A 23,767-nucleotide genomic window follows, 5' to 3' on the forward strand; every position below is an offset into this window, starting at 1 on the left:
CAGAAGGATTATGGATCTAGAAGTGGGTGCTGGATTCATAGACCCAAGGTCTCTGTCCACTTCCTCAGGAATCGAACTCACCCCCAATAACCACACAAGACTTTGGTTCCATCAACAACAGGGCTTGTCCAAGCAGCGTCCAATTTCAAAAGAATCTGACCAACTTTATCTACCAGATGTCTAGAATATTCTCATAGCAGCCATCCATGTGATCTTGTGGCTTGTTCCTCCCCACAAGAAGCAAGTCACTTTAAAGACAGCTGCTGGATGGTCATCTCAGACATGCTCAAAGCAGAGAAATAACTATATTTTGCCACCCTTATCAATAGAGGTAATCCCTAATATGGGTTATTACTTGTGCTTGGTCAGATCCACTCTTCATTTTCCTTCAACAGTGCTCCAGGTGTCTCTTCTTTGCTTCATCTGCCAAAGTTCCTCACAAAACTAAAGAGAATCTTGGATTGATGCACAGTGAGAGGCCACACAGAAACAATGTGATCCATGGCCTTCTTATGCCCATTGCAGGCAGCAACCAAGGCCTCAGCTAAACCACCCATCAGATCTTTGGGAAAAATCCCAAGCCAGTTTAATAGGTTCTAACTCTCAGGATGGGGGTGGGTTATCAAGCTGAAAAGTGATCAGAGAGTGATCTAACCACGGTAAAGGCAGATGATAATATCCTCCACACTCAGATCACATCGCAGAGACAAAAAAAACCCAGATCTTATGGGACCCCTGGCATGTATCGGGCTCTCAGTGACTTGGGTCAGGCCCATGGTTGCTGTGGTGGCTATAACGTCATGCTATCCAGGTCTTGGTTATAAATGCCAGGTTGTCTGCCTCATCTATAATCAGATCATGGATGAGGACAGGCTTACTGCATCGTGACCTAACAGCAGCAGAATCCTAGGATCACCAAGGATTTGATGACCTGGCTTGGGGATGAATTCTGAGCTGGAAGAAAGGTCAGGTCTCGATCATTTGGTCCCACCATTCCCATGAACAGCCAGTCCTCAGCTTCCTGCCATCTGTCTCTCTGCCCATCAGGACCTTGATAGAACCACCTTCCTGCCATCCTCATTCAATCTGTATTACGGGGTGATGATATAAAGTTCCTGTGTTAAGCTGGAAAAAAACCAGAGGAATGTTCTCCTTTTTTTCTTTTTGTACTAATGGAAAACACTATTCAAACAGAAAGTAGTATTAAATCAGATTGCCAGCTGTTTGTAATAAATCCTTGAAATGACTATGAAATGTAGCTGTGAAAATACTTCAACTTTCTCACCTGAAATCTGCCTTCATATTAACAAACAAAGCTGATTTATGCTGGATCAGATTAGCAATCAGACTTTGGGCCAAGGACCTTTTGATTTTGAAGAATAAACTGTGCTGCTAAGCTGTGGCTCTATTCCAAATGAAAGCTCTCGCTGAAGAAAGCCGCTTTGATTGTGAGATTGTGTGAGATTGCATTTTCCATAGGTGATGCAGAGTTACCATTTCGGGATATATTTATACTTTAAGCCTCTGCTAAATGTTTGACTTGTTTGAGAAATGTATTTACAGTAGCATTAGAATGCTAGCCAGTTGACCAGGCAGATGTAGCTCATCGGTTGCTTTTATTTCACCATGACAAAATGTTGTTAAATATTCCAGGAAAGCACTGTATTAACTCAGTTATTTTGCTCTGTATATGGCTAACTCTGACTATAAATGAATTTTTTAATGAAGCTGATGTATGAACAGAATTATCACTAATCCTTACCTATTTTGTATACTTTCAGCTAGCAAATGTCCTAGAGATTGATTTGTCGCTCGTGAAGGTAGGCTTCCGTTCCATTTAACTGTATAAGAGAAAAGATAACTGGTCTATTACTCAACTTCTCTCTGTTTCTCTTTTTTGAAATTGTTAAACAGAAATACAGCATGCTGATAGAAGAATGTTGTTTTCTTTTCAGAATGCTGTTTCCATGTACTGCCGGTTAGGGTTTGCCCATAAAAAGGGTCAAGTAATAAATCTGGATAATCTTCATTCATCATGGCGGAACGTTCCCTCTATAAACAGGCTAAAGTAAGTATACAGATACAATTTTCTACTGGAAGCAGAAGAGGGCAATTTCCCCAGCTTTCTACATTGGTTTCTGACTGTGTGTGTTTAAGCATTTATCCAAACGCTATTCTGAAGACTCATAGATAGTAGTAAATAATATGCATAGAGGATTATATATGTTAGATCTGTACAATGTTTTGGATTCACCTGCAAAAAGCTGCTTCAGGAAACCTGGCGGTGGAAAAGTACCTCTTGTTTGCAACTTTAAAAATGCCCCCCATGGCTGTGATCCCAGGAAAAGACACAGTTGCTTTAACAAGTCGCAGACAGGTAATACATTTATGTTCTTGTAAAACCTGTTGCACCTTTTGGAATCAAAGTATTTCACAGCTAAAAGTTGGACTAATAAATATTCTGGTTTTCCACCAACAGATCAATAGATGATGTTCAAGGCAGCCCACAAACTAGCTGACAAAAGTTAAACATAGTAATGCTATTGAAATACAATTAATACACATGCTAAAACACAAAAAATTCCAAATGTACTCTCTCTCCCTCTCCTTCCCCTTTATCAACTGAAAACACTGAGTCATCCAAGGCCCGCCTGCCTGAATTAAAATATTGGTGCCTATCTGCAGAAGGAACTTTTTTTGTTGTTCAGTGGTTAAGTCGTGTCCGACTCTTCGTGACCCCATGAACCATATCGCGCCAGGCCTTCCTGTCCTTCACTGCCTCCCTGAGTTTGCTCAGTTTCATGTTCATTGCTTCAGTGATGCTATCTAACCATCTCATCCTCTGCCGTCCTCTTCTCCTTTTGCCTTCAATCTTCCCAGCATCAGGGTCTTTTCCAAAGACTCCTCTCTTTGCATTAGGTGACCAAAGTATCTGAGCTTGAGCTTCATTATCAATCCTAGAAGGAACATAGCAGGTGGCCAATCTGTCTTTCCTGGCAAATACTTCTACCTGAGGTTTTTTTAAAAAAATGTTCTCAGTTCAAATGATCACATGCTGGTTGTCCAAGAGTTAACATCAAGAGCCTAATGAAATATTGGGTAAGGTGAAAAATAAGGAGCCGCCTGTGCCTCAAATACTGTAACTTTATGGTGAAGCAATATGTGGCAAGAAAAATAGCCAAAATAGACCCTTGTGGACTGGATTCCAGCACCATCGAATTTTGTGTCTTGAGTATATAAAAGGGCTTTCCTTTTTAAGTGACTTGAATCCTTTGCCAAACTCCTAATAAAGTTCTCTGTGCTGATTAACAAGCCCAGTTTCAATATGGATGCAGTTTGATTTTATAATTAATTAAATCAGCACAGGGTCTAATCTTGTCCAAACCTATGAATAAAAGCATTTGAATTCAATGGAGCCTCGTTAATCTTTCTAAACACTCAGCTAGAATGCTACCATTCATTATCACAAAGGAAAACACCTTTGAATCTTTCCATTTCCAAGTGTTTGTTATAATAAAGGAATCAAAATTGCTACACAGAATAAATAACAGGTTGTTGAATTTCAGCCTCACTGATTAAAACCAGTTCCCCTGAGAAGTCATGAAAGTCTGATTTAATCTATGAGTTTAGTGATAAAGATGGGACTATAATAAGCTAGAAGTTTGGGTGGGGAAGGGTTGGACTGTAAAGCCTAAAATACATAACTCAAATCTTTGCTGGAAGCCTATGGACTTCTAGAATCGTATGCTATTTTATGATGACAATTCTGCCCAGTTTCACAACCTCAGTTATTCAGATCAGTTGCTGGGGCACAGCGGAGGGAGGGGTCTGCTGCCCTCAGGTCCCATTTGTGGACTCCTCAATAGTCAGCTGCTTGGCTCATAGGTGTCTAAATTAGGTAGCCCTTTGATCTGATCCAGTAGGACTCTTCTTATGATACATTTTCCCCTTGTTAGAACTACTTTGGACCCACAGAAGATGCTGTTATCCTGGGACAGTGCGGAAAGCAGGAGTCCTGTACAAGAGGCTGGCTCCTCTGCTACTGATACAGATACAAACAGTCAGGATGATCAAGGTGAGCAGTAAGGTGCTGACTGGCAGTTTATCAGCTGCAGTGCGTTTGCTTTTACGCTTCGTATCGTTCAGTGCCTCTTGTTCTTTGGCCTGGCATCTTGTGATCTCTGCTGACAACATTTTGCAGGGATTCCTTCACTCGCTGGAACTATTCAGAAAATGCAAGGACTCGCTTTCTCAAATGGCCTGTCCCTGCATGCAAGAGGCATTAAGTGTGGAAAATCTTAGCAGTCCCACTTGCAATGAAGGAGGAGCCACTGGTGGATTGAGGGAAAAAAATCAGGGAATAGATTATATTTTGTGGATAAATCTTCCTGTATTCTTTTTCTATTTTAAGGTGAAGATTACATCCTTATCTCATGCTAAATAATTACATTCGTAGAGCTCTGCAGGAAGGATCCGTCTTGCCTTATCTCCCAGCTGCAAGCGGAATGGAACTTCTATGTGTCTTTTGTGGGAGTTTGTTGGGTTATTCAAGGCATCCTGCCCAAGCAAGATAGCACTAAATGTGGTCTCTTTGCTGCCTGATGCAGTTAGAATTGCTCACAGATATCGAGATTGTGATACTCAGTTTTTTTCTGTGCTCCATCATTCAAATAGCTTGCCTTGGTATTTTTCACAGCCTACTTGTATTTCAGAGCACCTGAGCCAATAGCAACTAGATATATTGAGATACCTTAGCCAGTGTTGTCCAAACTTGGCCACTTTAAGATAAGTGGACTTCAACTCCCAGAATTCCCCAGCCAGCCATGAAGTCCACTCATCTTAAAGTGGCCAAGTTTGGACAACACCGCCTTAGGCCTTATTCAGTATCATGTTCGATGCTTACGTACTGTACTGTTTCAGGCTTTAATTGCAAGAATAGCACAAAGTACAGTGACACCATAGCACGTCAGCTGGTTCAGAACAGGTCCAAATGGCGGGTGGGAGCGGGGAGTATGGGGCGATTCAATCAGTTTTGCAAGCTCTCTGCCATACTATTTGTCCCATAGCTAGGTGGTAAGTCCAACAGTAGGATAGGCAATTCTGTTTTGATTGGCAATTCTGATTAATATGACAAATCCGTTTTGATTGCTTTGATTTTGTTTTGCTTCCCAAGGTGATACAGCCAGTGTGAACAGCTTAAGTCTGTCCAGTGTACACACAAAGAGAATAGCGTTCCTCTTTGATTCAACTCTAACTGCCTTTTTAATGATGGGGAATCTTTCACCAGTAAGTTAAGTTGCTCATCTGATTGAAGCTAACATATTAAAAGCCCTTTAAATGTTCTTGGATTACCTTTTTTTAAAAAATGGAATCATGGGTAAAGTCAGTTTTAAATCCCTGATTTGCACAAAAGGAATTCAAAAGATTATCTATATTCTTCAGGGGGTTTTTTTTCCTGTGAGTTATATCTGAAAATTACATAGATGCAGCCCAATTTGTAATAACATGTTTTGCCTTGCAGAATTTGAAAAGTCATGCAGTCACCATGTTTGAAGTAGGGAAATTGTCAGACGAGTCACTGGACAGTTTTCTTGTGGAACTTGAAAAGGTAAACCCAACTGATCCCTGTGAGTTTTCATACAACACAATTCTCACGGCAGTGATCCAAGTGTAACAGGGGTACCGTCTTGCATTAAAGGCTTTCTAATTACTGCCTACGTGTCACTCCCCAAAATCCAAAGATCATTCTTTGATCTTTGGTTTCTTTTCCTGCTGGGCAAAAGTGTAACCTTGGAAGAGTTTCTAAGATTACAGAAAGCTGCTTGAGGAGCTAGATCCAGTTTGTAGGCCAGTAGAAATAACAGTGCTCCTCTTTTCTCCCTGCCACCCCCCCCCCATTTATTTTCATAATGTAACTCAGCACATGGTTCTTTTTTTGTATCAGTCATAACTGAAACCCTCTGTAATTGAATTGCTAGAAAAAACAAGAAGCTTTACTCATTACCTTTCAGTTATCAGATTTTTGTATCATAATTGTATTCTTCCCTTCTCCACACACACTTCACCCCCCCCTTTCTTAAAACTGATTTAAACCTTATATAGCAGGGGTGGGCTTTTTATTCAAACGCTGAGGATCATATTCGCTCAGAGATAATCGGCTGAAAGCCACATAGTGCATGTAGCTGAAGCAAACCATGGATGGGATCAGAAGCAAATATGGGTGGAGACACCCATTGCCTTTCTGACATGCTCCTCTCTTTCTCTTTCCAAAGCAGCAGACTGCAGGGAAGGCATAGAGAGCTGTAACCGGGGGGCTGAACAGATCTCTGGCAGAGGAGCTTTGAAATTAGGCCGAGAGCCAGAAGGTTTCCACCCCTACTATATCAGGATCCATTTATATAGGTAAGCTTTCTGTTCATAGTCATACGTAGCTATTTACCTGCACCCAAAGCTAACCCATAAAAATGGATCCAGCAGCGTTAACTATCTGAAATACTGAATTTTGCCTTCCATTTTTCATATGGTACAGGTTACGCAAGTGATAGGAATATAACAGCTATTAATGTAATAGATATTTTTGCCTTTCGAGTGTCAAAGCAGCTGTGACATATTCATAATCACTGAGTTGGGAATGTTGTGTAATACAGTACCTTAATTCAATTTGTTGTGGCAACCATATTTGCACAGACAGTACATATTTGTCTTCTCTTATTTAGGTTCAGAGTACAGGAGAGGGTGAAGCTCAAAGATACTTTGATCATGCTCTTACCCTGCGAAACACTATCCTGTTTCTGAGACACAATAAGGACCTCGTGGCTCAGGTTACACAGGCTGAGCAACCCAGTAATGGTACAGTGAAAACATCTGTTTTAGTAGAAAGCTGCTATTTTATGTGCTCAGTGCTTTCTCTCTTGCCAGTCTTACTCATCAGGCAACTCTGTTCCAAATACGTGATCTATCATTTGGGAGCAGAGAATTGCTGCTTGTGGTTTTTATCTTCTAATGATTCATTTTTGTGTGGTATTAACATTGCATGAGAGATGGAATGAGATCTGTACTATATCTAAGGCCAGAAAAGAATTCAAGCACGATGTAGAAACAAAATCAACCGGATATACACACTTTCGTAAGGTCTAGGCTAGGGTTTGTACATAGGTTGGTTGAAAAGCATTTCCAAATGTGTTATTTTATGTGGAAATACTCTGAGAACTATATTTAGATTTAAGAGTAAATTGCAGCCCCTAATTAAGAAAGGCAAGTTGGAAAAAGAAATGGTTTGGTGTCTTTTGTGAAACCAGCCCATTTTCTTCACTACCCAACTAAAGAATGGCTCCCATTCTGCTAGCCCAGCTACATCTGTTCTCGTGGGTCCCCAAATAACGTGCAAGTTTATATCATTCCCAGGACTTACCAGATGCACCACTGACGCAAGCAGTTGTTTGGAAGAACATTTTTAGAGTGGTTACGAGGCAGGAGTACCTTGGAAACCACTGAGCAGTTACAGAGAGTGCTAGATTTTATTTCTCAGATTCACGCCGTTTAAATGCTTTGGGTCAACTTGACATCACTTTCACCCAGGAAGGTGTGTTTGGGTTTTAGAATCCATGGTTGCTCTTACAGAATTTACATGTCACCATTACTTCCTTCACACTTGCATTTTTTATCAATGTTAGTGCCCCATATTTTTTGCTGCCAAGTCTAAATTAGGTTTCCCTGTTCTTTTGGGATTAGCAAGGTTGCCCACCCCTGCCCATCTATCCCTTCTGTAGTCTCTTAGAATTATCTGTACCATCTTAGCTTATTTCTCAATGTTTTTTCAGTTTGTATACTTGCAAATAAAGCCCTGGACTGTAGTCCTCTTATAATTTTTACTTTACTTTTTGTGGCATGTTGGATCCAAAAACCTTTCTGGAAATAAATACGATGTTTGAGGCTGAACTGCCCACTTCCAGTTAATGTTATTGGTAGATAAAGTTCCTTATATTCATTGAAGAGGGGGGAAAACTTAAAGTGAATTGTTATTTCAGGATAAAGGATTGCTTAAACAAGGCTTCAGCTGTCACTGTATCCACAACACTGGGTTAAAAAAACCTGTTTATATAGCATCCAGTTGCTTACACAGTTGGTTTTACACAACTCATTTATGCTTCTGGAGAAACGTTAAGTTTCTAATTTAGGAATTTAACTTTTTAGTCTTGACTGTCTTATCAGTTTCTTAAATTACAAAGAGGATAATGGGCTCTTTGATTGAACAAAACTAAGGAATTTGGTCTGCTAATTTCTGATGTTCTATTTAAAAAAAGATGTGTGGACTTCGTTTAATTGTTACTGAAGTGAACAACCTACTGGCCACATGCAAACGCCTGTGGTTCCTCAAGTTTGCACTGCCAAGACTGAACAGAAAAATGTATTTGTTTCATACATTTTTGAACTGCAGAAAAAGGATGAAATATACTTGAGATCTTCTAGACAAAAAAGGATGTAAATCACTGGCCTTTTCTTTGCTGGTAACAGTGTGTGGCCCACTTTTCCCCAAGGAGATGGACAGATGGTATTTAAACTTGAGGTAGTAAACATATTTAAAAATTAAATATTTTTTCATTAGAAAGAATATCTGCACACATAAGTCAGAGAATTGTATCACAGGACATTTGTTTAAGAATTCCAAACACTTGTGTACCCAAATTGTTGCTGTTTACTGAACAGCAAATTATCCATATTTTATTGCCAAAAAAAAAAAAATTCTTTGATGGACAGGAGCAACACAACACAATTTGTGATTCAGAAATGGAGCCCATTGTTAAAACAGCAGATCAGTCTATTCATATGTTAAAATGAGATTTTCAAAAGCAATAATATTGTAGAAGTCAACTCTTCAAAATATTGGGAGGGATAAAAATCCCATTTTAGTTTCTACTTGATGTTTCTTGCCAACATTTATTATTCCATGCCTGTGTTGTTCAACTGGAAGTCCTATGGTCCGTTGCCTCTCTGTCTCTCTCTGCTCTTAGAGAAACAAGCCAAGACATACTGTGTTGATGAAAATCACTTCTGTCACTACTTTCTTGCAGTTTAGTGCTCAGTTTATAGGAGATAAAAAACTATATATTGGAATTTTATATTTTAACATCTCCCTTCATAAAGAACCAATTGTTAAAAATGTGTTTGGAATAATATAATATAGGAACTAGTATAATACTTATTATTTGGGGAGGGTGTTTTTCTTAGCACAGCTGTTTTGGTCAGGTGTTGCTTTTTATACTTAACCTTCCCTCCTCCTTCCTTTTGCAGTCAAGGGAAATTGAAAATATTGTATGCGGCGAGAAATAATGGTAATAGACTTCTCACACACTTTTGTGTTGGCTGATGTCAGCAAAAAGGGCCTAGGTTTGGTTGCCAAGGAATCTCCTTACCCATCCCAACCCCCCCTAACATTGCTCTTTAAAAAGCAAGTATTTAAGTACTGAGGAAGAGAGACCATCTAAATCTGTATTTTTCCCTCCTCTTTTCCTGTGCCCCTTTCACTTGTATATGTTCGTTTGCTATCTGTATTCCAAGTGTCTTTGACATTGTTAATGTAGGTTTTCCTCTGGATTTACTCCGCTGTGAAAGCTTGCTTGGCTTGGATCCTGCCACCTGCAGTAGAGTTTTGAACAAAAACTACACATTGCTTGTCTCCATGGCACCCCTCACCAATGAAATCCGACCCACCAGCAGCTGCACACCCCAGGTAAGCAAGATCCTGCATGAAATTCTGAACAGGTTGAGAAAAAAACGTTGGGTCATCGTTTCAAGAGATATTTACTTTCTTAAACAGAGAAACAGAATGACCAAGGGCAAAAAAGCAGTGGGAGTGGGAGTGAATTGCAACTTGCTGCTGGCTTCTCCACTGACTTTCCTTGTGGGAAGCTGGCAGAAGTCTTTCCTTCCCTTCCTCCCCACATATAATATGGGCTTGTGTCGTTTGCCCTCCCCTCATGACCCTCAGGAGAGCCCCAGTGAAGCTGCCTCCTTCTCTTCTTCCCCTTCCTCCTACTCCTCCTTGGCCTGCCATTTTGCTGGGGGGAGGTAGAACCAAGGGAGCTGTGGTCTGTGACGAAAACTGCACCCCCGCTCCCCATCCTGGCATGTCCCCAAGGGCCCCTCCCTCAAGGGAGGAAGAGGGCTCACCCATCAACTACTGGCACCCCCAGCCAGCCCTACCTTGCCAGAAGGCATCTGAATCACTCTCTCATCCTTCCCTCATTGCCAACTGCCATTAAAAGATTTCAGATTTCTGCCTCAGTTCCAAAGCAGCCAGTTGTCGATTGTCCATCAGGCCTTGCCTCCAACCGATTGGGTGCAGGGGACAGAGGGAGGCGGGAAAGAGGTCAGGAATGCGCCCAGGTGACCTGGGCTGACTGCTGCAGTGCAGTGCTGAAGCAGTCACAAATTTCACAAATTTCAATCCCACAGGACAAATGGGTCCCAGATTTTGGATGCATTTTATAAGTTAGCCTATTTGAGGTATCTTGGTTCAAAAATTGTTGCCCTATGACACACTGTTTTGCCCAGTTGAATGTTATAGACACAAGAGTTTTAGTAGTATATAGATAGCATTGTGTTGTGCTGTTTGCTGCTTCCCCTTCCAATTATTTATTTCAATACCTATCCTGCCTTTTTAAAAATCCCCCAAAGCTAATCATAGCAATTTATAATGGTTTACCATGTTTTTATTTTTTAAACATGCAAACTTAAAAAAAAAAACTGATTAGCTTTTCTGAGCAGAAAATATTTCATCCAAGAGATACTGAAAGATCTCTCATAATGAATACAAGTAGTCCCCAGTTTAAGAACGAGTTCCATTCCCAAGGTCTGTTCTTGAGTCAAATTTGTATGTAGCCAGAACAGTATTATTGTATAATACTGTATAAGTAGTATTGTGTAATTAACTCGAGCCATTGTGTATTTAACTCAAATTTTGCTACATAGGCTCCATTCTTAACTATGGGTCGTCTGTAACCCGGGTATTCTTAACCCGGAGACTATCTGTGTACAGTAAGTTTCTAAAACCTTTTTCAAAATGAACATACTTTGTGCTTTTTAATAGAGGTCTTCACAGATAACAGTTCCAAGAGTGCGTGCTGAAAACAGAAAGCCATCGGAATTTCTAATGTTGCTGACATTGAAGACTGTTATCAACCTAGGGCACTCTCATGATTTTATGAACCTAAAACCTTAGTCACACATAACTAAGCTATGGATTATTGAAGAAATCATAGTGGCCTGGATCACACTTAACGTTAAGCCAGAATTGAACTGTGATTTATTCAGCAAGTTATGCTTTTCTCAATTTACCTATAACGCTAAGCCATGATGGATAGATTCACTGTCACACTAAGTTTAGCCCCCTCTTTTCTTGTTTTGTGGAAGCTGGGAAAGACAGAGCTTTTCAAGAAAGCAGTGGGAATTAAATGGAGTGAATTTATTTGTTATTATTTGTCTGCTTTGTTATAATATTATATAATATAACGGTTATCTTTTTTTCCCCCCCACTTTGGACCTTATAACATATTATAGTTTCTTTGTACTGTGATTTTGTCTTGATGTGAACCTCTGGCAGCCTATTGAGAGCATAGCAATATACAACCCTAATTAAAAAAAAAAGCAAATCACATTGTAGCTAAGCATTATGAGTAGATCAAGCCTGTGTGATCACAGAATGAAAACTATGATTGACTATTCCATTTCTTGCATCATGGAAGCCAGAGCAGCAAATGAAGGATTTCCAAGTGATCCTCTTTATGTTCTGGATTGCTAGTTATAGCTTGTGCAAGTAGAAAGCTGTATTCAGTCCCTGCCATCTCTGGTTAGAAAGATCTTGCAGCAGATCTTGGGAAAACTTTGGCCTGAGAATCAGAGGAGCCCTTGTCCTTCCAAGTTTATAAAACAGGGCTAGATGAACTCGTATTTGAAACTTTTATGTAGGAAGTTAGGCTTATAGGAACCCTTACTTCCTCCATAAAGTCCTCCTATGTGGTGTTACTCTGTTTTTGTTTATTGTTAGCCATCTAGCTGACATTAAAAAAAAATCAGAATGGAAAGCGAGTGAGTAAACTAAAAGTGGCATTTGAAATGCTTTTAGAGGGGGGCATTTCTGCTCCTCGGTAAACAGAGTCAGGAAGATGGATCTTGTAGTGATTACATAACCCAAATACTGCAACAGAAAGGATAAGGACTAGCTCCAAAGCCCCTTGCACAGCATTCGTTTCCACCGTTGCCATCAGTTGTCCTTTGGAATTGCTCAGAGGACCGCTGCAGATGTCGAGGGGAGAGGCTCTGTTTTTCCTGCTGAGCAGAATTAGCAGCCTGTGTGTTTTCATTCTTACTTCAGATGCCTTTTTAATCTTTCCACAGCATATTGGGCCAGCTATTCCGGAAGTTAGCTCTGTGTGGTTCAAGCTCTATATCTATCATATTACTGGACAAGGGCCTCCATCCTTGTTATTATCTAAAGGCACAAGACTTCGGAAACTTCCAGATATATTTCAGGTAGGGGTTTCATGCTTGCAGGGAATGAGAGTCTTCTGTAATGGCATTGTTCTGAAGTTGTGGCTCTTTTGTTGTTGCATGCAGAGGGAATCTGTAGAGGTGTTTCCAGATCAAGCCATTTTGAGTTGAAAATAGGCTCTTCACTGATAGTTTCTCAACTAAGGGCAGAAGAGCATTGAAGCATCTGAAATGGCCTGTTTGGAATTCAAAATATTTAGACCCCTTTGAGAAATTGTTGGTGTTTGAAATCTAGAGGATTTCTAATTCATGGACAAAGGCAGGTGATTCCAGGGATAAATCAGTCTAATTAATAATCTTAACCGTTATCGTTTGGCAAAAGAAGAATCTAGAAAACATTATGTTTAGAGAACTTTGAAATGTACCAAATCAGAATCTGTTCAGTGTGTTTAACAGGTAATATATATATTATTATAGTATGCCTTTCCATCAAAGACTGTGCCCAGGGCAATTATAAATATGGCATTAAAGAATATACTACTTGAAAAGTATAAATTAAATACAGATCAGATTTTGGATATTTTTCTCTCCCTATCAAACAGAAAAGGGAATCCCTTTAAGTCAGGTGGCCAGGCTGAAAAGAGAACCAAGTAAAAATTTACCAGCAAAACTTGTGGAAAGATATAGATACTGAATAATATTACTGTAGATGGAAATGCAGAAAGATGCAGATGGAAATACCTTAATTGTCTCTTTGCAATATCTCTAATTTGTCTCTTTGCACTTGATTCCCAGGGCTATGACCGCTTATTAATAACATCTTGGGGGCATGATCCAGGAGTCGTCCCCACCTCAAATGTGCTTACTATGTTGAATGATGCTTTAACCCATTCTGCTGTCCTGATTCAGGTACAAAAGACTTCTATAAAAATAAGCTAAATAATTGAGTTCTGATAGATTTCCTGGCGGGGTGAAGGCAAAAAGATGAATGGGCAAAGAATGGCTGGCAGAGAATTCATTCCAATGTAGCTTATTAGAACTAAAGGACAGGGTTTGTTATCACAAGATACAAAGATTAGACTAGTTTTTCCTAACCTGGTACCTTCCAGATGTGTTGGATTAGACACAGATTACATCACCACAGCCAATATGATCTCTTCCTTCCACAAAATTCAATTTTCCATGGAGAAAAACATCACATTATTTTATGTGACATTGACCACCAGGATGCACTGCATGACCAGTTTTGCCCTTACTGGGAATTGTCAGTTGTGGGTAGCCAGATGTTATTCTGTGAGGTTCAACCCCTCTACTGGGAATTGAACTCATAAACCTTCACACTTGAGATGACTATATATAGTGCTTTAGGAGCTATCCAGGTACTAGTGCTCAGCAGATGCAGGAAAGGATATTTGGAAGTGCTAGATCTTAAAAATGGCCTATAAACCATGATACAGACAAATGTTTTTTTCTATTTCATTTGTATCATGCATTTTTCTAAAAGTACATCCTACCTGTACTTTATCCTGACAACAGCCTTGTAAGATACTGCTGAGAGAGAGTGACAGGTCCAGTCTCCTTGGAAGTTCTATGGGCACATAGAGAGTTGCCCCTGGATCTCCCCAGTCTTAGCCCAACAACTCTGACCAACATTCCAAAGCCACAAAATGACTGAGACAGCTTTGAAAATGCAGAACCAAAAGTTGTCAGAAGGATGTGGATTTCATACCTTAACTCTTACCTTGGCATTTAGGGACATGGCATACATGGTGTGGGGGAAACTGTCCATATACCATTTCCACTTGATGAAACAGAACAGCAAGGAGGTAAGCTGGAATTATTGAAAATAGTTTGTACATCATTGAATCAACATAGGATTTTGCCTCTCCACGGTAGTAAGGGAATGTTGCACAGTATCAAGCAGGGTGGGGGGATTTGTGCAGAAGTTGTTCTTATCACTTCCTGCCTCATGTTTCTAAGGAGCACCAGTACTTCTCTAGATTTCTTGCTCAGTTCTCTAGATTATCTTGTATCCTGAGAGGAAAACCTGTTCACTCTCAGTACAGACAATCCTCTACTTACATACAGGTTATGTTCCAAGAGGCTGTAAGTCCATTTTGTTCATAAGTCCAACCAAGTATAAAAAACATGCCTCCCAACATGCGACGGTGCTGCCAAGCGTACGTATGTGGCGCACCGTAAACTAACCCTTTCCTGCCTTCTCCCGCCTTCTGGGACCTTCAGTGTTAGAGTTGCAGACAGGTTTGTTCGTATCGGTTCGTAACTCAAAAGTTTGTAATAGAGGATTGTCTGTAATCAGGTTTTTATTAAATGTTTTGATTGTACTTTTTTTTCCCCAAAGAAAATATGTAAACTGAACAAAATGAAAACAGAAATCCCAAGATGAGAAGACACTATGAGCATTTTAAATCCCAAACTGAAAATTATGCCAACATACAATAATTCTCTAAATCTTTTTTCTATCCTTCTATCATTGTCTATTTAGTAAACTGATTTAATGTACTCTTTGGGGGGGGGGTGTCTAGATTTTTCCCGTCTCAATATGGGTGTTCACAAAGCATTGAAGATATTGAGAGAGAAGATGGATCTGCAACACTTCTGTGGCTACATAACCATGTTGAACCCTTTCAGTCACCACGTAAAGAGGAAGCTGAGTGATGCATCTGATGGAAAAGGTTGGTCCACAATGGTTGTCAGATTAGTAGGCTTTTTAATTTGAATTTGTGTGCATTCTTGTGTGTGGTGAGAATAGAGCAGAATGGTAGCAAGATTCCTCTGCATTCATTAAGACATATGCAGCCAAGGAACATATTCCAGAGCCTTACCTACGTAGCAATCCACAGCCTTTAGTTACAGCAAATGCAGTTCACGTGCATAATTTAAGTATTTATTTTCCTCTTAAGGTGAGCCAGAGCTTGCCCTGGGCTCAGATGTAAATGGAAGCACAGAATCATTTGAAATGGTCATTGAAGAGCCACCTATAGATCCTGCTGCTAAACCAAGTCCAGAAGGTAATCTCATCAGAATAGATTTTATTATTAGGACACCTAGAAGGAGAAGGAGAAGCTTTGGCCATAGATTGGTTGGTACTGGGCTTTGTGGTAGAACAAGTGGCAGAAGGAGGAAGGGCAGAGGAATGATTTTTATTCTCTGAGATGAATTTTCTGAATACACAGAACGAATATATTATAAAGCTGTTTTGGGGCATGTTTCATACATGCTGTTTTTGGGGAACATCAGAAAATATGGATGCATTCCTTATTGGATTTGCTCAGATAGACATGATGATGGGTGCTGATGCTGATAGCCATTGATGAACATCCCAGAGGAAAAAGATACAACTCTCCTGACTAGCTGTTTTTCCACTGTTTTCTCATCTGAGTAGAGTTCATTACTTGGCATAAGCAGTTCAGCCTCTTGAAGATACAAGAGGTGAAAGAGATCGTTATTGCATACAGATAGTCCTTGTTTAGTGACCACAGTTGGGATCAGCAGCTTAGGCATTAAGCGAAGTGGTCACTAAATGAAACAGCGACTGTGCTTACAATCTTACTTCAGCTTTCCTTTGCTTTACATACCTGTGAAGGTCATAAATGTGAGGACTAGTCGTGAAGTTACTTTTTCATCACGGCCACTAAACGAGGCAGTCTCTAAATGAGGACTACCTGTAGTTAGAAGAGCTGGCTATCATTGCTCTGTGCCATGCTTATCCTATTGGGATATTAAGGAATAGTTCCTTATAGGCTTTGTTTAAGTAGACTGCAAAACAGGAATGTCTTCTGGAAATAGGACCTTCTCTCAAGAATTAGCATTTCAAAATGCATCCAGAATCAAGGTAGAGATTCTTAATCTCGTGCACCTTTGGATTGTTTTAGTCTACATCTCAAGTCCATGCAAAAGTTGACCAGCGCTGCTCTGACCAGCATTAGCTCAGTGCTCTTTCACAGCTTTGCTTTCTGAGATGAATCAGTTGGTAAAACTACGGATTCCCCTTGGCCTCTTAACTTCATAATATTTACATTACTTCTTAAATGATCCCCCTTATGAGTAATGTGTATATCTATAGTTCACTATACAATGCTGTTGTCATAATAGTGTCAATTCTCAAAAAACTCTTCCATTTTTCATTCTCAGAATTATAAATAGTTGAAAACCACTGGGGCCGTTATTTTAGTTTATAAAATAGAATGGGTACTTCTAGTACTTAGTGTATGCAATAAGAAGGAAATAGAGACAATAAAATAGCTATTGAGTTTGAGATGTCTCAGGACAGTCAGCCAAATTTCTTGAATAGTAACTGACTTCCAGAGAGAAAGGGAGAAATCAAATTGAGTACTGTAGACGTTTGTCGTCAGATGTTGTCATCAGCATGTACAGTAGCCACCAATCACTAACACTGTAGTTTGAAGGGACCTAAATTCCCAAAGTGATTAAAAAGTAATCAATGTTGGCAGCTTCTCTTAAGTCGGTTCCACCTTGCCCTTTCTCGGTATCTTTTCAGCTCCTACAACAGAACTGGAGTGGGTTCCCCTGGAATTGAGTTTTGGAATCCCATTGTTCAGTTCAGAGCTCAACCGGAAAGTCTGCCGAAAGATTGCTAGCCATGGATTGTGTAGCAGAGAGAGGTGAGGTTTTCTTCGATTATACCAGAGAAAAATAAAGGAAATTGGAATTTGATTATCATGTACATGGACCTTGTAACTTGGTTTTTTTCTCTTGTCTTTTGGCAGCCTTCAAAAACTGTTACATTCCAGCAGAAAACTTTCCCTGCAGGTCCTTAGCTTTGTTCATTCATTCCAGGTAAATGTAATAATAATTTATTAATTTATTTATATGCTGAGTTAGATCTGGGCACGGGCTGGAAACCACCCTGGTCACCCTTCTGAATAGTCTTTGTCAGGAGCTGAAACAGGAATATGTATCTTGTGGTCTTTTTGGACCCCTTGGTGGGCTTCAGTACCATTGTCCGTGGTATCCCAATGGGAACAGCTAAAGAAGCTGGGAAGCTGGCAAAGTAAAGTTTAAGGGGAGATGCAGTTGCAGTGTTCAAACATCTATTGCATGCAGGAGAGGGTGGATCTCCAAGGATCTGTGGATTGAAATCAAAGAAAAGAACAGCTAAACATGAAATAGTTTGACTTTAAATGAAACTGGTTTGTGTTTTTGTCCCAGCTTTGCTTTCATAAGGCCTTCCCCCCTCCCCATACTGCCCAAAGCTACATACTCGTGTCATTGAGCCAACTGTTGAATCCTTGGACAGCAGAGGAACCCCAGTTCAGATGCCAGATGTATGCCCCACTGCATATTGTGGATTTAACAAGAATAGAAGGAGGGGGGGGGGAGACCTTAATTCACCATGATGAATCCTTTGATTATCAAAATAGAGAAACTAAGTTAATAAATGTTAGAACATAACACTTGCTGCATTTCTGGACAATAGCAATTTCTTTCTTTCTATGCCCCACAATCTTTGGTGAACTACAAAAAATATTGTCAGGGTCTTAACTGTGTTTTTAATGTCTTGCAGTTTTCCATGCAAGATTCATTCTTGAGAAATCTGCATTAGCCAAGCTAGATGGTGGGACTGTGAGTTAGATAGTCAAGCTGAAATCCTATTGAACCCTGTACCCTTCTTTTCCTTTAGGAAAATATTTCAACCATGGAGTTGCTTTCAGAGGCCAGTTTTTCTTCTTCTTCTTCTTCTTCTACGTCAAGTTTACTTTCTCATCCAGCTTCTGCCGACGCTGGGGTTCCACTTCCTGCCAAGAATCTCATGTTTAAGGATGGTGTATTATCGGAATGGAACGGATGGTCTCCTTCCTCTGTCCTTATTGCAGCCATGCCACCAGAACACCTAAAATAGCATGCAGGGTCATAGCATGGCATTCACATCTTGCCTTTTTACTCCTGGTAACCAACTGCATTCAACTCACAGTGCCAATCTTCTGAACCTTGTGATGCTATCACAGTTCGTCCCCTGCAGTGATAGTGTTATTAAAGTGTGTAATGTTACATTTCAATTGGAGGGGGAGAGGCATTCTGTCTCCCCATTTCTTGCATGTTCTGCCATAACAAAAAAGCTTTGTTAGTTGTTGGCCTGTCTCTATCTCAAGACAATCAATCTTTCTTTTTTAACAGAGAGTCCCCGTACTAAGCTTTCTGATCATCAAATTTCTATGCCGTCGCAAGGGACAATAGCAATTTTATATATTAGTAATGCTGACCTTAAATTTGCCTGGTTCTTTTGTATTACAGTAATACGCAACAGTTAAAACAGTTTTTGGTGTTAGAAAGGCACAAATTATTACTCAAATAATGCTACATAGCTGTCTGTGATTCTGGTGATGCTCTTGGGGACTAGTAGTACAAGGGACTAGTGCTGACCTAGTCTGTTATCTACCTGATGAAAACAATGGTTGGAAGATTTTGGCATCAAAACATTGATGCTATTTTGTACTGGGTTTTAATCTTAAATTTTGTAAACATCTGCAGATGCTTCATGGGAAAACATTAAGAGATTGAATTAATGTTTCCTTTCTAACAGAAAACCTTCTCACACGGCCACATCATTGTAGAGTAGCTATGCAATAGTTCTACACATGATGGATTTCAACCCATAGTCATCCATTTGTGTGAATTCTTCATCATGTGTGGAATTTGGCTTTTGAAAGCTGCAACAACTGTCCCAAAAGCTGAACCTTGAAGATTTGGGTCTGTTCGCTTGGGTTTTCAAGCACACTTCATCAGGCAGCTTGGAAAATAGTTAGGCAAAAAGGTCTGTCCTGAAAAACAGACTGTAGGTGAGCTTCTTTGGCAAACTGAATGCAGTCCACAAAATATTTATAGACATGAGGTCAACTGTATTCCATGCTTTGGAGGCTGCATAGGAAGAGTTTCAGTGGATTCTGCTCTGGGATAACTGAAATCCTCAGCAGAAAGCTAAACCCATGAAAACGTTTACCTACCATGTAGGAATAGACAGATAGATGGAGATATTGGAACTATAAGCAAGGTATTAAAAATATAGGCAAGCCTAATACTGAATTGGGAAGCTTTTGGGGGATAATCCCCTGGGGAATTTCCTAATGCTCCTGAAAAAAATAATGCTCAAATGCAGGTTGCCTTTTTATATCATTTCATTTGTTTCAGCCAAATAGATGCAGGAGGGTGTTCTAGTAGATTCAAGTGGCCACGGCAGTTGAGGTGTTTGGTTCAATATTTAAAAAGTTAATGGAGATGATTGTGCTGGAGTCTTTCTAGATTTTATCAGTGTTCCCTTCCTAGAAGGGCAAGAGAAATGTGCGCAGTGTTGTTTAAAAATTAGTTTTGTAGCGTTGATACACATTCTGTAATGCAGTTCTGCTAATTTCAGGATCTTCTCAGCAGCTGCAAAGTTTAAAAATGCAGCTGTAAGAAGTTAGGAATTAGAATTGTTTTCTAAAATCATTGTGGCCTAAAGTGGATGATCCAGGACTTTGTGAGAAGGGCGTTTATTTTCTTTAACTGGACTTTTTTCTTTTTCTTTTTTTTAAGGCAAATCAGCAGGCTTAAATGGTGGGGATGTTTGGGGGACCAAGAATTTAGAGAGCATTTATGTGACATTCCAGGAGGATATAGCAGGAAATGTATTTTTTAAAAAAAGGATTTGTTGTCCATATTTTAAAAATGAGAAAAATGGTTGGATATTATTTTATTTTCCCCCCCTCTCCCTCCCTCCCTCCCTCATTCCCTCCCTCACATACTCTCTCACACAGACACACACACGTGCAAAACAATAGTCCCCTTATATTTCTCTTCACCAACTCTGGGTTCTGTTCTTCTGAAGAGCGGGAATGGCCAGATTTGTATGAAGAGGGCTGCTTTTAGCAATCTTTCTCTCCTTTCCCAGCAGTTTTTTTTTTTTAACCCTCCCTTCCCTCTTTATATTAGGATAGGGCCTTTAATACGATGCTTAACACACAGCTTCGCCTGAAGATGTGACTTACCACATGCATGTCAATACTTCAAGTACCACAGCTGTTACTTAACAGCCTTCTAACCAACAGGGGAAAAAACAGGAAGAGGATACAGATGGATTGATTGCAGTTCAGAAGCCAGTTGTTTTCCAAAAATGTTGGGATGCCAGATGATTTGGGAAGGGGCACCATTCAGGAAGCTGGCCCATTTCTGGGCATAAACAGCAGCTTATTATGCAGAGATCCTCAGGCTGAAGACCATCTCCTGGAGATAACTAGGTATTAGCAAGCACTAGATACTTATCAAGCTACTCTTCTGAATATTTGATAAGTTGGCAATTAACATAGTTTGTCCAAAATAATTTGGTCTGTTTGAATAAGTGATTTGTATATTGCAGCTACACAAGGCAAGAATATAAGGAATAAGGGAAATTATTATTATTTTGCATGAGGATTATCCTAAGAGAAACTACTTTACCACCCAGCTACTATGATGCTCTGGACAATATTTCACATGATAGAAGAGAACCAAGATTAGATTTCCCAATGGGCTGCTTCCAGATTTGATTACAACAGTCCCTTGTGACTTTCCTGCTCTCAGTTGCCCTCCCCTAAGGCTTCTGTGAACCCTAATTGCCACCCTAAAAGGCTGCTGCTTTTGGTTTAATTTCAATCCATGAATACAACGTGTAGAAGACTAATTTGCCCCCACCCGTACTGCCAACACTATGGCAAAGTTCAGGCACTTTCCCATACCCTACAAATGTTTGAATATTGAGAAATCATTGGATCTCCCACATATTAGACTTTCAGTGATGGCACAGGAATGACAGCCCTTGCTGTCGTCCTGTTTTGCTTAAATATAGAACGGACATCTGTACCCAGAAATTCATTGGAAATATTTCAGGGCTTTCCTGCTAATGCAAGAGAAGGGCTAGGATTCCCATCTCCGCTTGAATCCGGCTTCTTATTTGATTTCCAGCTGCCAGATACTGCTTTGCCCATTTTTGGTCTTGTAACTAATCTTAAAGCTTCCCTAAAACTTCTAGTAGGCAAGCTATCTTTTTGGGTGCAGTTATTGCAAGGCATAAGAATCGAGAAAAGTAACATTTAACCTAGATACGGAAGAGGTGCCGCATGGTGAATCATGGCCATATATTCCAGAGGGTCATGGATGGGTGAGGAAGGATCATTCCAAGCCAGGCCTTTGCCTCACTCTGACAAACACCCCCTCCATAATGAAAAACAGATATGAAGCAGAGCCTTAATTTGTCTTTTTGGTTTTTTTGTTTGTTTTTGCTGCTTATGCTATATTTTAGATGTTTTTGAATGATGATTTAAATATACTGTGAACAAAGGTGAAATTTTCCATCTGTTGAATCAGTTAATTTTTTTTTTTATTCTGGGGGTTTTTTTTTTCAGCAGCTTTTACTTGTCCAGAATCAGGTTAATAGTATTTTAGGCCTTGACATTTCATAGTTCGTGCTTCATTACTAAGATGTAATCTGCTTTTTGAATTTAGAGTAAATGAGACATCCAGAAAGAATATTTTTATTGGACTTGCTCTGTGAGTTTCTCCAGGATGTATTTTATTTTGATGGCTCTTTTTTATATACAACCTCCCCTTCTCTCAACTACCTAACAGCCTAATTCTTTCTTTCAATAATGCTGTTGTTTTTCTTTGTATTTCCCCATTGTTTTTAATGCTGCTTATATCTTAGGACATTTTAAAACATGGAGTGGCAACCATAAAACCAATTTCTTTCTTCCTAATCCGACTTTGACCATATACAGTGAAATGTACAAAAGCTGGAATTCAGTTAACTTATTGGAACATGTAACTTAAATGTTTACAAATAAAATTGTGTTGCTAGTCTGGACTTCTTGCAGATTCCTTATTCTGAAGTTTGAGCATTCTGATAGATGAATTTACGTGTATGTCTAGGTTCTTGGGTTGTATTACTAAACAGTGAATCAAACGCTTCCCAGAGATAGGGTTACTTCACTTATTTATGGGATTGAATCTCAGGCTTAACAATAAGGAACTTCTTATCTACTTAATTTTAGCAGCTAAAATAATAATTGTCCAACATTGGAAAGCTTTAGAGAATTTAGCAATTGAGATGTGGATGGACAAGGCCTCTTCAATTCCCACGTTAAAAAAAGATTACTGATACAATTAAAATAGAGAAACACCAGAGGCAGGAACCACATTTCTATAAAATTTGGGCAAACTATATTTTATTTCCATTGCAACAGCTGGCAGCACTTTAGATATACTGTAAATATGAATGTGCATATTATTTGTGTCTCTACTTTTTAGCAGATTTTTTTCCCTCTGTCACAGATTTCTGTGACTTATTTGACGACGTTTGTTAATCAGAGTCCAATGAAAGAAATAAATTAGATACGCAGGCTCTTTGGTTGTGAAGATATAAATTGACTTCACTAAAAAACATTTTATTGGAGGTGGAACAGTACAGTGTGCAAGTAAAGGAATAGCCCTGCTGAATTTGGCCAAAGGTCTCGCTAGTACAGTGTACATGTTATGCAATGCTGGCCATTTTTTTACGTGATCGGATTTGAATTTTTATCACACTATTTGACAGATTCCCAGGGCAGTTTTGCAAAAATATATATATATATTATGGACTCTCCCTGGAAAAGTGTAGTTGCAGTGCTTTTCCTTAGGATCACCCCTGGGAACAAGAAAACCACCCAGAGTCCCTTGATATGAGATGAGCGGCTATATAAATCCAAATTTATTTGATATGGACAGGAACATATAGAAAACAAAAAGCCTTCAGATCTCCTAATCCCTGTCCAATATTCTCTCTCTATGAAGGCTTTTTTTTTCTTTTTAACGAAATGCAGTTTCTGAATCTGCAAGGCATCTATTATATTTGCCTATCACCATCTATCCTTCCATTCAGCCGTTTGCAATCCATACTTCCCCGGGTGGGTTCAGACCTTTTTCTTTTTGTGGACAGACCTGTGTCTAGCCGCACTGAAGTCTCTGATTTAGCCATTGTTGCCAGTGAAAAAGTAGGAGCCAGGGTGACTGGGGTGAGATGGCTTTTGCTCTCTTCGGTGGGTCTCCCGCTTTCTCGTTTCATTCCCTCTGTAGCTCAGTTGCCTTTTCTTCTCGACATTCCATTCTGTTTAGTTCACAGATTTTTCCTAAATATCTTGCAAACCTCAGGGTTTCCGGAGTCTGCTGATGTTCTGTTACGTGGAGTTTGGCTCTCCAACTTGGGGATGTGGGAACTTGAGTCAAATACAGACTCCCCCCCCCGAACTTG

At 39.7% G+C, this 23,767-nt stretch overlaps 1 protein-coding gene across 1 annotated transcript in view; it reads left to right on the forward strand.

Moving 5' to 3' along the window:
• Positions 1 to 21,884, forward strand: part of FAM91A1 (family with sequence similarity 91 member A1) — a 36,575-nt gene extending 14,691 nt beyond the window's left edge. The window contains exons 10-24 of the mRNA XM_088148989.1: positions 1,782 to 1,820; positions 1,956 to 2,068; positions 3,957 to 4,075; positions 5,174 to 5,286; positions 5,522 to 5,608; positions 6,717 to 6,849; positions 9,582 to 9,730; positions 12,397 to 12,531; positions 13,285 to 13,398; positions 14,243 to 14,315; positions 15,036 to 15,185; positions 15,414 to 15,521; positions 17,012 to 17,135; positions 17,241 to 17,310; positions 18,155 to 21,884. Of these exons, the coding sequence (XP_088005115.1) occupies positions 1,782 to 1,820; positions 1,956 to 2,068; positions 3,957 to 4,075; positions 5,174 to 5,286; positions 5,522 to 5,608; positions 6,717 to 6,849; positions 9,582 to 9,730; positions 12,397 to 12,531; positions 13,285 to 13,398; positions 14,243 to 14,315; positions 15,036 to 15,185; positions 15,414 to 15,521; positions 17,012 to 17,135; positions 17,241 to 17,310; positions 18,155 to 18,373 (1,746 nt within the window). The 3' untranslated portion in view covers positions 18,374 to 21,884. The remainder of the gene's footprint in view (positions 1 to 1,781; positions 1,821 to 1,955; positions 2,069 to 3,956; positions 4,076 to 5,173; positions 5,287 to 5,521; positions 5,609 to 6,716; positions 6,850 to 9,581; positions 9,731 to 12,396; positions 12,532 to 13,284; positions 13,399 to 14,242; positions 14,316 to 15,035; positions 15,186 to 15,413; positions 15,522 to 17,011; positions 17,136 to 17,240; positions 17,311 to 18,154) is intronic.
• Positions 21,885 to 23,767: the final 1,883 nt, after the last annotated feature.

The sequence above is a fragment of the Python bivittatus genome, unplaced genomic scaffold, assembly GCF_059951505.1.
Source record: "Python bivittatus isolate LINGU-HERP-01145 unplaced genomic scaffold, Pbiv_v1 ctg000590_np1212, whole genome shotgun sequence".
Taxonomy (NCBI): Eukaryota; Metazoa; Chordata; class Lepidosauria; order Squamata; family Pythonidae; genus Python; species Python bivittatus.